Source organism: Pholcus phalangioides, unplaced genomic scaffold (genome assembly GCF_987345545.1).
Source record: "Pholcus phalangioides strain wild (caught in Gottingen) unplaced genomic scaffold, Ppha-v1.0 ptg000042l_1, whole genome shotgun sequence".
Taxonomy (NCBI): domain Eukaryota; kingdom Metazoa; phylum Arthropoda; class Arachnida; order Araneae; family Pholcidae; genus Pholcus; species Pholcus phalangioides.
In genome coordinates, this window is record NW_028301628.1 from 23,853,727 (window position 1) to 23,868,319 (window position 14,593).

The 14,593-nt window shown below is 38.1% G+C and overlaps 1 protein-coding gene across 4 annotated transcripts in view; it reads left to right on the forward strand.

Annotated features, from left to right (window-relative positions):
- Positions 1-14,593, forward strand: part of LOC149064673 (teneurin-m-like) — a 391,606-nt gene that overhangs the window by 296,802 nt on the left and 80,211 nt on the right. For all 4 annotated transcript variants that reach the window (XM_089255506.1, XM_089255505.1, XM_089255507.1 and 1 more), the window contains one exon: positions 12,274-12,900. In XM_089255506.1, coding sequence (XP_089111632.1) covers positions 12,274-12,900 — 627 coding nt within the window. The remainder of the gene's footprint in view (positions 1-12,273; positions 12,901-14,593) is intronic.

The window sequence follows — 14,593 nt, forward strand, 5'->3', positions numbered from 1 at the left end:
TCTTGCCTACGTGCTTGAAATTATTTTACCTCCGTGGCTTCTCTGTAGGGCTTTTGCCATGTGCATGTTAACATCCATGGAGCATGAAATGTCCGCTTTCTTACGAATCTCGGTGTCCGTGGAGAATCATTTTTCATTCCGTTATTTAAGAGATAAATAATTTTCGTTTTTAGGGATTTTGATTGTGGGTTATACGTCATGGCTGCCGTACTTGCCATTCCAGAGATTTTTCCTTCGAAGAGACAATAATTTTGTTATGCAGCGGGAATGCACAACATTCTGCCCGCGGGATAAATGCGGCCCGCCAGGGAGTTCCATCCGGCCAGTGAAAAGTGTTCTGGTAGACCAGTATCAATTCACACAGACGCCAAGATAAATACCTACGTTGACCATATTTATTTCATAAAAATACGGGAAATTGCCAATTATCTCCAAAATATTCGTCAAATATAACTTGTAGGTTACGATCAAAAAATTTTGTCAAAGGCAAGTTGCCAGTTACAGTCAACGAAAAAACTGTCAAAGGAAAGTAAAGTTGCCACAAAAAGATGTCAAAAACAAGTGAAGTTGCCCAATCACAGCTGAAAAAGATTGTCAGAGACAAATACAGTTGCGAATTACAGCCAAAAAATAGTCAACACTAAAAGTACTGAAAAATCACAAATGGCGTAAATGGAGGGAGCTGTTGCAAGTCATAGTGGTCAAAAATGTACTTCACCAAAAATACATATGCACACTACCGCTACCGGGGCGTAGCCAGAAATTTCGTTCGGGGGGGGGGGACCAAAGTGATATAACAATAGATTTGGCCATCTTCTTTTTCCTCTTTCTTGTCATTTTCTCACATTTCGGGGGGGGAGGGGGTGAGACCAGACCCCCAAGTCTCCCCTCCCTCGCTACGCCCTTGACGCACTGTGTTGGACAAATATGTGAGATTAATATATTTATATGGCAATTGTTAATTATGATAGAGTCATCATCATTATCCTAATTTAATTTATGTCATGAAAATAATCTTAATTTCGTGATTTCAAAAGGCGACAAAAATCATACTTACGGCCCTGCCATATGTACGTACTATGTTTCTGGCTCCGTGATTGGCAGAAACGCCGCATATCACGCCTGCGGTTTGAAAAGGTTTTGGACCCCTTTACAGTATTCCAGTGTTGGGGGGAGGGAGGGGGTTAGAACCCCAACCCTCCTCCCCTGCGTACGCCAATGCTGCGGACCAAGAAAAAATATCGTTGTAGAGGGGTTATCGCTATATTAAGAGGAATTTCCAAAAAAGAAAATGCTATCATTATATTGAGTACCGTTGTAACGAGATTTCAGTATATTTACATACTTACTGTCCAAAATCATAGCACGAGAACTCGTGTAGACACTTTATGTACATGGTGTTCTATTCGGGTCATCCCTGGAAGTGTAAAGTTTTGTTGGATTCTGAAAATAACTACCGCATTTTCCACCTATAATCTCTATTGCTTCGCATCTTAATTTCTCTTCAAAGCTATCTGTGTCCCCCCCCCCCCTTAAGCGAATGTCATGGCTCCTCTTCCACTTGATCTTCACCCGTACCCCCTCCCCCTTCCAGAATATCCCCCAGAGTGGGAGGCATAAGGCTCAGGAAGACTTACTACCCTATTCTCTTGAAATCAACCGAACAATTGTGAATATTTCTTACAGGATATTGTTTCTGGATTTTGCAAGTGCGAAGGGTGCATATCATAACATGATAAAATATCATAGCCCCCCCCCCCCCCAGGCTCTAAACTGAGAATGAATCACTGATTAAGTGAATCGCTTGATTGATTTTAAAAGAGTGCTTCTGTAGAAGTTCCTCTTTTAAAGTAGACACTGATCAAGTAGGCCTGTTTTATTTTGACTGCAACTGAAGAATAGCCCTAGCTTAAAACTTTATCAATGATTAGAGGTGTCTCATCAAAATTTCTTATTAATACTTAATTATATTGTTATATTGTATTATATAGTAAAATAGAACGTCTGTAAAATTGTTTATCCGCTAAGTTACGATTTTTTTTAGCGCTGGGCCGCAAAATGCTTCAACCATGTTTGACGTAACTTCTCATAATATATTAGGAACTTATGAGAGTTCACTACTAAGCTGTCTAAAATTGAAAAAAAAACTTTCTTGCAATGTTTTCACTAAGAAAGCCTGTTGCAAAAATATTGCAAAAAATATATTTTCAAGAAATATTACTGAAAATTTTTGCTGTTCAAAATCTCTTGAGTGGCCCGCAACGCAGTTGCAGAACTCTGGTGCGGTCCGGTCCGTGGTGCAATTCTACATCACGCAAGTTACCCGCGGCAGAGTCAAATATCACTCAAGCGGTTCACTGCGCATTTCCACAAGACCACTTCCGCATTTACAGACCACTCAAGTGGCCTGCGACACGTTTCCAAACAAATAAACGGAATAAAAATACATTGACTAAGCATAATTTGACTTTAACTATTTTACGAATCCCCATGGAAATTTTACAAAATCACAGATTTATGATCCGAAAATAATCCCGCGGAATGTTCCGCGGGGGAGGAGGCGATAGTAGCTGCTGATATAACATAAAACCCTATGGGTTCGTTTGAATTAGGGGAGGTGATGATTGAAAAAAATTCTGAAGAAGGGGACGATGGAACAAAAAGTTTGAAAAGTTATGATCTCTATATCGGGAGAAGACGTCTATGGAAGGTCAGTTCTTCAAGTGACTCAAGGTGGTTCTCTTCAATAGGCCCCGTTATATTTACCTCCAGGAACGGCTATAAATGATTCAAGTCGAGAAAAAAAACCAAAAATATTGAGAAAAACATCGTCCACCATCTGATGTTTTCCATTCAAACTGGAAATATTGAACAACAGCTGTTATAGTCGTCATATAGGCCTACAAGTTGGAAAAAAATAGGATTCCCGATTATGGTTGTTACAATGATATCCAGCTCGTCTTTTGGAATTGATGGTAGCACTGATGAATCTCCACCCTGGTTGCTTGTCGGGGGTGGGGGGAGGGGGCTCCTCGTTCTTCACCAGTTTTCTGGGAATGGTGACCTCAGCACTATAGGGGGATGAGGTGGGTCTTTTGGAGGATAGACGATAAGGGATGAGAGGCACTTCCTTCCTCTGTTGTCTCCGATGAGGCGCGACAAGAAATACGGTATAATGGCGCCCAGCTGTGGTGTACCCTTCACTCAAAGACCACCCATCAGAAAATTTCACGTTTCTTGACTAGAGACCCCAAGCCACAGAAAAAGAAAAAAAATAGCGCTCTTGGGAATTTTCAGGAGAGATCATGTGGTTCATTCTGTTGTTTGACTGCTGAATTGTGGGCAACAGACATTTTAGTACAGTTAAGTAATGGCTTTTGGCACCCCACTTTGTGAATGGGGTTCAGAACCCCTGTTTGAAAGTGAAACCTTTTTACCACCTTTCAAATCCCTTCTTTTCTCTCTTCTATTATACAAAAGACTTCGATAATTGGGTGCTAAAATATATGACTCGGGTACTAATCGGTTGGTTTTTTCCTGAAATCTCAGGAAAGAGAAGATTGAGTGAAAGTGGACCTGACACAATGAAATTGGGGACAGACTAAGTTGGGAAACATTGACAGTTTTCTACCCCGTTCGGCCCAAATATTTATGGTATGAGATTTGTAAAATGATGGAATTTTTCAATTTTTTTTTTCAAATTCAAATTTATTTATTTGGTTCCAAAGTTAAAACATAAAAAAATAACACATAAGACAGTCAAATCTCTATTTTGAGAGCAAGAGCTTGGTCATTGTTCCACAAATCATTTTTCTAGGGATAACAGTCGTGATTTTTATGGATATCTACCTCCTGAATTTAAATCTGTAATTTGTTTCTCTGTACCAGGCATAGTTTTCAATTTATAAGCAGTTTCAGATATTTTAAATGAAAGAACTCTGGTGCGGTCTGTGGAGCAGTTTCACATTTTATTTTCTACGTTGTGTATATATATATCGGCAAAATATGTAATAATCAATCATCATTTCTAGTCACTTTTAAAATTGTATGGGAACATTTCAAACAGAATGAAATAAAAACTAAACGCAGGCCTATGAATTATGACATATATTTTATGCGGGGGGGAAAAGTTATTTACAGATAGGAAATGTGTGTCAATAAATTCAAGTTTTCCCCCAAAATTTAAAAGGCTGATTATTTTTTTCTATCGTGATCACTTTTGCACTCAAATATTGTTCCAGCAATGTGGGGGGGGGGGGGGATGAGCAGAACATCGTCACTGTGACTGCCAATTTCTCAATATCTCATTATATCTTTTCTCTCTCCCACGGCGGCTATCCCACTCACACAAAAAACACACATGGTGTTGCCTTGTTGCATACACAATGTCATGGAAACCGCTTTCAAATCACAGCATATTTTCCATTTGTGATCATTGTATTTCACTAATTTTCAAGCATATTTTTAAAAATATCATACGACTTTTGTCATATGATATCATAGGCGTAGCAACTGGGGCAGAAGATATTACTTTCCCAATACGGAGAACTCCCTTTAGACTATATATTGAGGCATATATAAAAAGTCCCCATATTCCTGTGACTCGTATTTCTATTTCATAATATTCATTATGCTAATAACATCATTACAGAACGTCATCATGTTGTCATTTTCAAAATAAAGAATAAATATTCGTTCCTCCTTTTCCTCAGTATACTCAGTAATTTTGGTGTCTGACTGCAATACCTCAAATTTTTGCAATCTCGTACGTAACAGTTCTATGTTGTTTTTTACTTAATGAGGATGTGCACGAGGTGACCGATTTTGAAAAAGTGGTATTGTTGGAAAAATCTTAACATGGATGTAAAAAAGCTAATAGAACTGTCTATCAAGTAGCGCCGTAAGATAGGGGCCAATTTATCTTACAAATTTATGTATTTATGTTGCAGAAAAAGATCTGTATCTTAACAAATGAAATCAAACATATTTTATATGACTTTGATATAAAAACCATAACAAAATGTGCACAATGACAATACAATCAATTCATCAGTTCACAAAATAAACAAAAAAAAAAATCAAATTGACATGAATTTTTTAATTTACTGATTTTTTCTTTAATTGCATGCAAAACTGGGTAGTTTGATCACAGTTACTGTGTTTTTTTTAGTTATTTTGTTCAATTTCAAAAAATGACATAAACTTAAATTGGGTGCAACATAAGTAAATGAATTGGTGAGATAAGTTGGCCCCTATGTTGAAAACGACGCATCTCTCTCTCTCTGACGGGTAGTTCTATATAAGCTTTCTTACTACCCACGACGACGGCCTTTCCAACGATATTACTTTTGTTGAAATCAATTGTTACAAACATTAATTATGGACTGTTCGTCTTGCATTTTATGCGTTATGCGAAGTTTTTCCCTTTTGCAGCGCCACCGGCGAATGAAATTTAATTTTTTTTTAATTTATCAACAAAAAAAAAACTCTGGGTCTATCTGAATTGGTTGATTTTTTACCGATTTCTAAAATGTCCCCGAGAATTCTCGTCCACCCTCTATTTTGAACTCACCATGTCTTTATATGCGTATAGTTACACTTATATTGTGCCAGATCTTATCGGAGAAACCCCTATGCAACTGAGGTCTCGGCATGGTCCGATAAGGGAGTGGGGTTGAGAGGGCACCATCCCAGGGTCACGAGATGATTCCATTTTTTTACACTATAAATTTATAATAGAAGGGCCCGTAAACAGTCTGGCCTGGGGGTCCCGTCAAATATTACAGCCTAAGGGTGCTATTGCAGGATGTAGGGCCAATTGGTCGCCGTACCCGGGTGGGACTCCTGTGCCTAGGTGGCCCCGGGTGTCCCGTAAAGTACACGTAAATTCTGCAATTAAATATGAATGCCTAGGAGGGTTTTGTGATTATTTGATATCCGGCAGCATGATTTTTAAGGGAAAGTATGTTTACTGCTAGGCTGTGAATTTCAACCAGATAAGGAGCACTCGAATCACTTGCCGGGGATGGAGCCCCTCTCGCATATGCTTTAACTGAAATAATCGTGATGTTAATCATTGAATCATAGGGTGTTCATCTCAGTTGTCGGTTAATATTAAATTAATAATATCAAGTTACATATGAGAAACACCATTGCACTGGAACCACTGCTGTCTGTCACCCAATGCCAAAACTAGAGGGGGGGGGGGAGCCGGTGGGTCTGGTGCTCGGGCCCGGACAAGAAGGGGCGTCGAACTCACTCTTTTACTGATTCTTCTACATGGAAAGGGGGGAGGCCAAAATGTCGGTTTGCCCCGGCTGACAAAGTATCTAGTTGCGGCCCTGCTGTCACCCATCAAATAAAAATAACAACTGTTGTGATTATTCGATAGAAATTGGTAATCGATTTCTGAATAATGTGTCGCATAGGAAAAGTTAATACAGCATTTTATATATATTAATAAATATTTCATAAGCAATAATGATTCAATTGCCAAATTTGCTTCAAAATTTTAACAATTGTTGTTTTAACTAACGTTAGTAATATGCGAACATAATATTTCTCAGCTTCTTGTAATAGAAAAACGATGTAGACCACAATCGAACTGTTTGTAACCTGTACTTTTACATATTTTGCGCATTTTACTTATAATAATTTACCGTACACAAACAACAACTGTTGAAATTTTGATGCAAACTCGGTAATTTAACCAATAATGTTATTTATAAAACATTTAGTAATATCATATTAAATTGACTTTTTCTAAGTGGCACATTGATTAGAAGCCGGTTACCAATGTGAATCAAAAGATCACAATAGTTGTATTTTTTTTCTTTCGATAGGTGACAGCAGTGATTCCAGTTCAATGATGCTTAGATGTACCAGAGAGTACAGTAGGCTATTATAATAATATAAGCACATAACTGTACTCACTCTCTCTAGCTATTTTCAATATTTTCTAGAAGGCATATTTGCGACATATTTCCAAAAAAGTACCGTTTTTTGACCTGATAAATTCCTGATGAAACGGAAAATGATGACATTCATGAACTTCTTGTTTCGAAAATTCGATGTGAAAAAAAATGTGATGTTTCTGTTTCTGAGTTATTTAGTCATTCTAATAGTGGTCTTATATTTTTTAAAAAGAACCTATATCTCGTTAAAATTCAAAATGAAGGACAGCTTTGTGAGTATCAGTAACAAGAAAGTTTTCTTCTTTGAAAGCTTTCTGGTTTCAGGGATTTTTAAGGGTTCCGTGGCGTTTGATGATGATCCGGAACCCCAAAAAAAGCTGTCGCGGAACTTTGTTGGAAACCCATAGTAAGCAATGGTTCTCGACCATTTCTGACTCTCAGAGCCCTTCTCAGTAGCCTATATAATATCTATGGAGGAGCCCTTTTTTGTATATATTTTTTGTTTCGGAACCCTGTAAGCATCTTTCTTTTTATGTATCAAATTTACTGATTTATTTTACTTTCCTCGAGTCACAGGAAGTGCCCATGGAGCTCCAAGGGTTCCTCGGAGCACCGGTTGAAAACCGCTGTTCTAGAGTCTAGACCAGCGGTTCTCGACCTTTTTTGACTCGCGGAGCCCTTTCTAGTGTATAATTTTTATGGCGGAACACGGTAGGCCTATATTTTTAATTATTCATCAAAGTTATTAATTTATTTTTATTACTTAAAAATATTTATGATTACTTTTTTTCAAATTTACATGGAGCCCCGAGGGCTCCGCGGAGCACGGGTTGAGAACAACTGGTCTAGACCATAGTTTTCCAAACTTTCCGTCCTATCGCCCCCTTCTTCACAAAATATTTTTTCTCATCCCCCCAACTCAAGTCAATCTATAGGATCCTATACTAAATTTAAAGTTTCTAACATCCCCCCGGAACCTTCCATCGCCCCCGCGAGTCGATATTGCCCACTGTCGGAAACATTGGCCATGACAAACAAGGCTTCAGTCTAGAGCAGCGGTTCTCAGCCGGTGCTCCGTGTGCAATTCCCAGGGGATCCGCGGTGAATCGAGAAAAATTAAATAAATCTGTAAATTTGATAGATAAATAGTAAAAAAAAAAAACAACCGTACAGAGGGTTCCGCCATAAAAATTATACACTGAAAAGGGCTCCACGACTTAAAAAAAATGTTGGGAACCGCTGGTCCAGAGCATAGTCTCCCAAACTTATTGTTCCATCGCCCCCCTCTTTAGAAAAATTTTATTCCTATCGCCCCAACCTAAGTCAGCCCATAGGATCCTATACTTAACCCATATCTTCTACCTCCCCCTTGGACCAATTCATCGCCCCTGGGAACGATATTGTCCACTTTGGGAACCACTCGTCTAGAGACTGAAGCTTTGTTACTCATGTCCCTCGTAGAAGTCATGCATGCGAATATAGAGCTGTATTTCCCAATGTGTATGAGAGAGAGAGAGAGCATAAGCGGATACAGGCTGTTCGAACGGAAGGGGGCAGCCTATGCTAATAATGCAAAATTTCGGGGGAATGGGGAGTGTGATCACCCTACCGCCCTACCCCGGTATCCGCCTTTGAGAGAGAGGGAGGTAGTTGAGTATATGTCTTAGCATCTACTTCAAACCTGAATCAACATTCTGTTGACCACCTTGAAATATTTTACTGTAGAATGGAATCACACAGACTGGCCGATCTAAGCCCGATCCCGTCTAAAACAGCCAATTCTCGAGCCTTTTAGAAACATATTAACATTTTTTTTAAAGATTTTATCCCTAAATTATAAAAAAAAACCACTCAAAACGAAAAAAAAAAATCATTAATCAAAGTTAATAATCCTTCAGATAATCTCTCCGGGAAAAAAATTTCATGGTGAAAAGAGCATTTTCATTGATATTCGGCTAATCAATGCTCATTAAAGAAAAATGCCAGCAACCCCCCCCCCCCCCTCCTGATCAACCACACCGGTCACGGAATTCATGGATGGCCGGGTACCAAAACTGAAGTCTTTTTTTTTTCTCATATATATATATATATATATATATATATATATATATATTTTTTTTTTACCGCCACACATTTTGCCGTCTCTGTCTTCGAAAGGCAACGTCTTCAATTATGCAAATGATGTCAAAATCTCTTTTTTTTCTTTCTTTCTCCCTCCTTCTTACCCGGCATGCATTCATATTTATCGTTTAACAGTCTTTTTACGCGTCTTTTCCAGTACTTAACCCTGTCAATCAATGTCATCCGAAGGGATTCCTCCAATGCCTCCTGACTGCTCCAATCTAATCCGCCATTGACAAAAAATAAAGACCGTAAAAAGAAGAAGAGGAAGAAGAAGAAGGACTACTCATTAAGACCGAATAAGATGGGAGGGGGGGAGGGGAAAGTTATAATAAACTTTTAAGGTGGAATAATTTGATTTTTGTCCGTCGTTTGATGTGTCAAGTCACGTGACGCGAAAAAAAGAATACATTTCGCCCCTTTTCTTTTTTGATGTCCATTCGCTGATTCCGTCCATAGAATATTGTGACAAAAAGGGTGAAAAATCTATGAAAATAATCGACAATATTTAGAGTAAGTAAAACTGAGATATAAATTTATAAAAACGCGTAAACACACATCGAATCGTGAATGATGGTCATACGTCCTGTTTTGGTGTCAATTTGATTTAATTGTAATGATGGCTGATGATCCTGTGCCTATTCGTTGGTTCAAACTACGTATTGGATCGTTGTCCCATTATTGTTTCTGTAAGACAAGGGTGTTCAACCTTTTGGAGAGTGCGGGGCCACGTTTTTTATTTGAAACCGTGTCGCATGCTATCAAAATAAGTGCACATCTGTAAAAGTGAAAAGCATCGAATAGTTATCTGTAAATGTGCCGCGGGTCACATAGTTGATCTGTTAATGTGCTGAAGACCGCTCGAATGAACTGGAACTGTGTCATGGGCCACTTAAGTTGCCTGTCAATGCATCACGGGCCACATCAGATGACTCCAAGGGCCACATTTAGCCCGCGGGACATTGCTTGAGCATGTCTGCTTCGAAATATAGTCAGCCCACATGCGTGACATACTGCAATTGGCTTTTCTTACTAATTTGAAGTATTCGTTTGGCTGACTTTTTTTTTGCCCGAGTATTAAAATAAATTTCTATTGTGCACCCACGCTGAGTTGGCCTCTGGCTACGTCATAGAGCGTCACGATGGGCGATTCCATTTTATCTTCTTTCGGTAAAAAGGTCGCAGGCAAAAGGAGCAGGTTGGTATTTTCCGTAGGTGTCTTTTGCACTATTTTAGCGCGTTCTTCCCCCGTCTCTCCTCCTTGGAAAATGAACCCTCTCTTCGCGCGCGTCAAAGTCAGAGGCCAACTCAGTATGGACATACAATACATTAAAGAATTATTGTCCTTTTAAATGGGAAAAAAGTTTAAAAGTGATAGAAAAGCTCTGAAAATAATGACTTGTGATCATAGCGTTCCACTTGCTGCCGATCTACATTGCTGCAAATCTCACTTATACTTGTTTATGAAATTTTTTCTCGGCTTATATAAAAATTGATTTTCATCGATTTGGTAAAACCATTTTGGTTTTCAGCCATTTTGCTGATGATTGTTTTGTCTCCCAGTTGCCAACTAAGACAGGTCTAAATTCATAGCTGCCCCAGGGGTTTGCGACAATTGTGACTACACAGGGACCCAGCACTCGCGGTAATAGAAATGAAAAAAGAATGTATCAATCACAATTTCATTTATTTGTTTATTATATTAGGCCGGGATCGCACTTTAAAAATTTGATAAAAGATCATTTGCAAAACTTGAAGAAAAGGAATAACCAATGAGCCTATCAGAAACCGCTAATCGGTTGTATTTTTCTAATTTTATGAAATATCTTTTACCAAACCTTTATATTGTAATCAAGGCCTTAGTGAAACTAAACAGCTTCGCTTCAGCTATAAAAATGTTTATGAAAATCTAAATGTAATGGATTAGAGAAGTGTTTCTCAAAATGTGCGTCGTGGCTCCCAGGGGTGTCGCGGCAAGCTGCAGGCATTGAATTGTGTACCTATTGATGCTTTGAATTGGTTCTTTGACATGGGAAAATATCTACAAATCTAATCTGGGTGAGCCGAAGATGAACCATGAATTAGGAAAAGAAGCTGCTGGTTAAAATGTTTGAGAACCACTGGATTAAAGAAATGTGTTTGTCTCCCTCCCCCCTCCCTCCCCCTCACATAGAACCCGCGTACAATAAGAGTAACCCTATATAAATTAGTTTAGGTACCTTTTAAGATTCTGCAAATCTTCCAGTGGCCAAACACTGAACAGAATCACTCAGCAATAATAAAATCTTATGAAAGTGAGAAATTGATTTATTCAGGGTGAATGAAAATATTTAATGGTTTTTTTTTATTGTTTTGGTTTTTTTTGGTCCTGCTTGAGCTGGAGTTGTGGGGGAGGGAGAGCCTCTCCGTTCTCAGACCTCGTTTTTCCACCTGTTTAGACATCACTGCGGGTAAACTGAACATTTGAGGAGGTACTCATAATTTTCATGGCTCCAAATTTAACTAAATGCATTCAATGAACAACCAAACATCTTCGATCTCAATCGCGGGGAATCTCTAATACCTGCATTGAATAGGAATCCTCTAAAGTCAGTGATTCTCAAAGTGTGTATCGCTGCTCCTAGGGGCGTTACAGTGAGCTGGAGATAGTAATATGTGCTTTAAAGAGGTTCTTTGTTGGACTATTCTGGGAAGCGGTGAACCAACGTTAACTACTGCAACAGAACCACGGTAGACAAATGTTTGAGAATCACTGGCTCATATTATATCCAGACACATACTAGCTGCGGCTCTAATCAGTAAAAATTATTTATTGATTTTTTTTCTTGTGATTTTCATTAGAAATTATCAGTATCTGCAATTTATTTTGCGATAGTACAATAAATGAAACCTCAAATACATTTGTACGAACTTGTATAAATTAGCTCTATGTCTCTCTCAAAGCTGTTATTTTTAACACGAACACACCCATCTTTACTTTTTCCCCAAATTTTTTATTGCATTTTTTATTAGCTTCAGTACCATTTACGATGTTACTGCTGATGGTAAAAACATGATTAAGGGGGTCCCAGGGGTTGTTTGTTTTTCTACAAATTTGCTCCTTAAATACCGCCCTTGTATCAATCAGCAAAAGAGGAGGGTTTTCTTGACTCAAACTATATTTTTATAACTCGAAAAAAATATGATTAATATCTACTTAAAATTCCCTTCATTTCATTTTTATTTTCTTTCCTCTTAGGTACTAAGGAGCCGCCTTCTAAAAATATGAAAGAACCCCCTGACGTTATCCGGTACATCCGAAGCAGCGGTAGAGAGAGCGACAGCGAGGGGACGTCCCCTTCAACTGCCATGGCACCCACAGTGGGTGGTGGTGGGGGAGCGCCAAGTTTTTCGCCCCCGGCTAAGTTTCGGTCGTGGGGCCAACTACTGGGTGCGGCGGCCTCATCGTCGTCGACAGGCCCTGGCGTTGGTGGAAACGGCCAGCAGTCTATGGGTAAACAGAGAGCCCAATATTCGTCCTTGCATCAAGGTAAGAACCAGCAGCAGCAGCAACTACAACAGCAGCAACAACATCCCTCTTCGTCTGGGACATCGACGGTTCCGAGGGTCGCCAGGCAACAGCAGTCTCTACCTGCGATCCATCCGAGGCACCCGGCTGGACTTTCATCGTCTCCGTCTTCATCTTCGGCACCTTCATCTTCATCCGAAGAAGAAGAAGAAGATGACGATGAAGAAGAGGATGGGTCAGAGGAAGATGACGATGATGATGATGATGAAGAGAATAATTCAGATGCGACTTGTACGGGTTCAGATCTCGCTCTGACTTGTAACAGGACTGCTGCTGTACCCGATGAACAGAACATGCGTAAGATATGATTCATGAAAATAAATTCAATAAAAAATTTTAAAATTTGTTTAATTATGAAATTTTACTTTCAGGAATCGCGTTCTTATAATAATTTCATAAAGAACATTGATATCTTGGAAAGGCAGCTATTGATCTTCTAAATTGTGAATCATGTTTCCAGCGTGTTTAAATCTCCTTCCACCACCTACGGTGAAAGACCTTACAGTAGTTGGTGAGAAGGGGACGAGTATTTACAGTATGTAATAAGAGAGAATTATTTATCAAATAATTATAATAAGTATTACAAGCAATTTTCTTCTGAAACTTTAAGGAAAAGAAAAGAAATAAAATGAGTTCCAGCGATAAAACGAAAAAAAAACACATCATAGAATAAAATTAATTCTGCAGTCGAAGCTCGATATAACGACCCCTTCGTCGCGACGAAAACGGACGTTATATTGGGATGGTCGTTACATGACCATCCCAATATGTCATAGCCATTCTATGAAATATTATTCATAGAATGGCCATTCTATGATAGTCATATATATGATAGCCATTCTATGAAAATATTTAAGACATCCTATTGGTCGTAGTTAACGATTGGCACGGGACAATTCTAGGCTGTGGTGTCACAGAAAATTTTTCCTTTCATAGGGTTATTAATAAATGTAATAGCTTACCCCCGTGGGTAGTAAATTCTAACACAATTGACAAGTTTGAAAAGAAATACAATAAACATGTTGGGGTAAATTGAGAAGCTATTCATACTAAAGGTAAGACAACCATAAAGTTATTCCTTATGGGCATTGTATAATATTTTATCATGTAGGCCTATAATAGCATATATTATATAGTCTTGAGTTTCTATAATTGCATTTTTAATTGGGTTGCTGTATTTTAGAAAAATCAATGACAGACATCCATATTTCTTATGGGCATATTTTTCTCAGCCACCACGATGGGTATTTTGCCTGTTGTGGCCTTGTCTTTGTATAATATAATTGTGGATATAACGTGGTGTCGTTATAACGAGCGTCGACTGTAGTTTCATTCAAATTTTGACTCCACATCAATTATTTCACAAAGTTTTATAATTCCAATATTTATAGAAGGTATCATACGCAATTATGTCTTAAATAAAAATATAAAGATATTTTAGCCGGCTAAATTAAAGATATTTAATTTATTTTTAGGATTCATTAATGCCAACGATAAACTGTCAAATTGTAACTTTCAAAATTTGTCCCTATATTACAAATTCTACCAAAAAGAAAGTTTTATAACTTCAATAGCTATGACAACAATTTCACAATTTCCAACAGTTACAAAAAGTTTTATTCCTATAATTATGGAAAGTTATATAATTCCCATAAATTAGTATCATAAAACAACCATTGTCTTTTTGTTTTTTTTTTCAAATTTTAAGAAATTAGAATCATGAGAAAAATTATTTCAATCAGTTTTCAGTCACTGATGACAATAGACGCGCCCTAAAAATTGTATGAATTTTCATCCCGAATAATAAGTTTTTCAAAATCAATTCAGCACATGATTGTGGAGTCACACATCATTTGACTGTTCGGGATCAAATAATACCGAACTTAAATAAGAAAGAAAAAATGACAGTAAACTAATTAACTCACGAGATTACATTCTCACAAACATTTTTCTGGCTGTTACTTTTTTTTTCAACTGTACGTACCAAAAA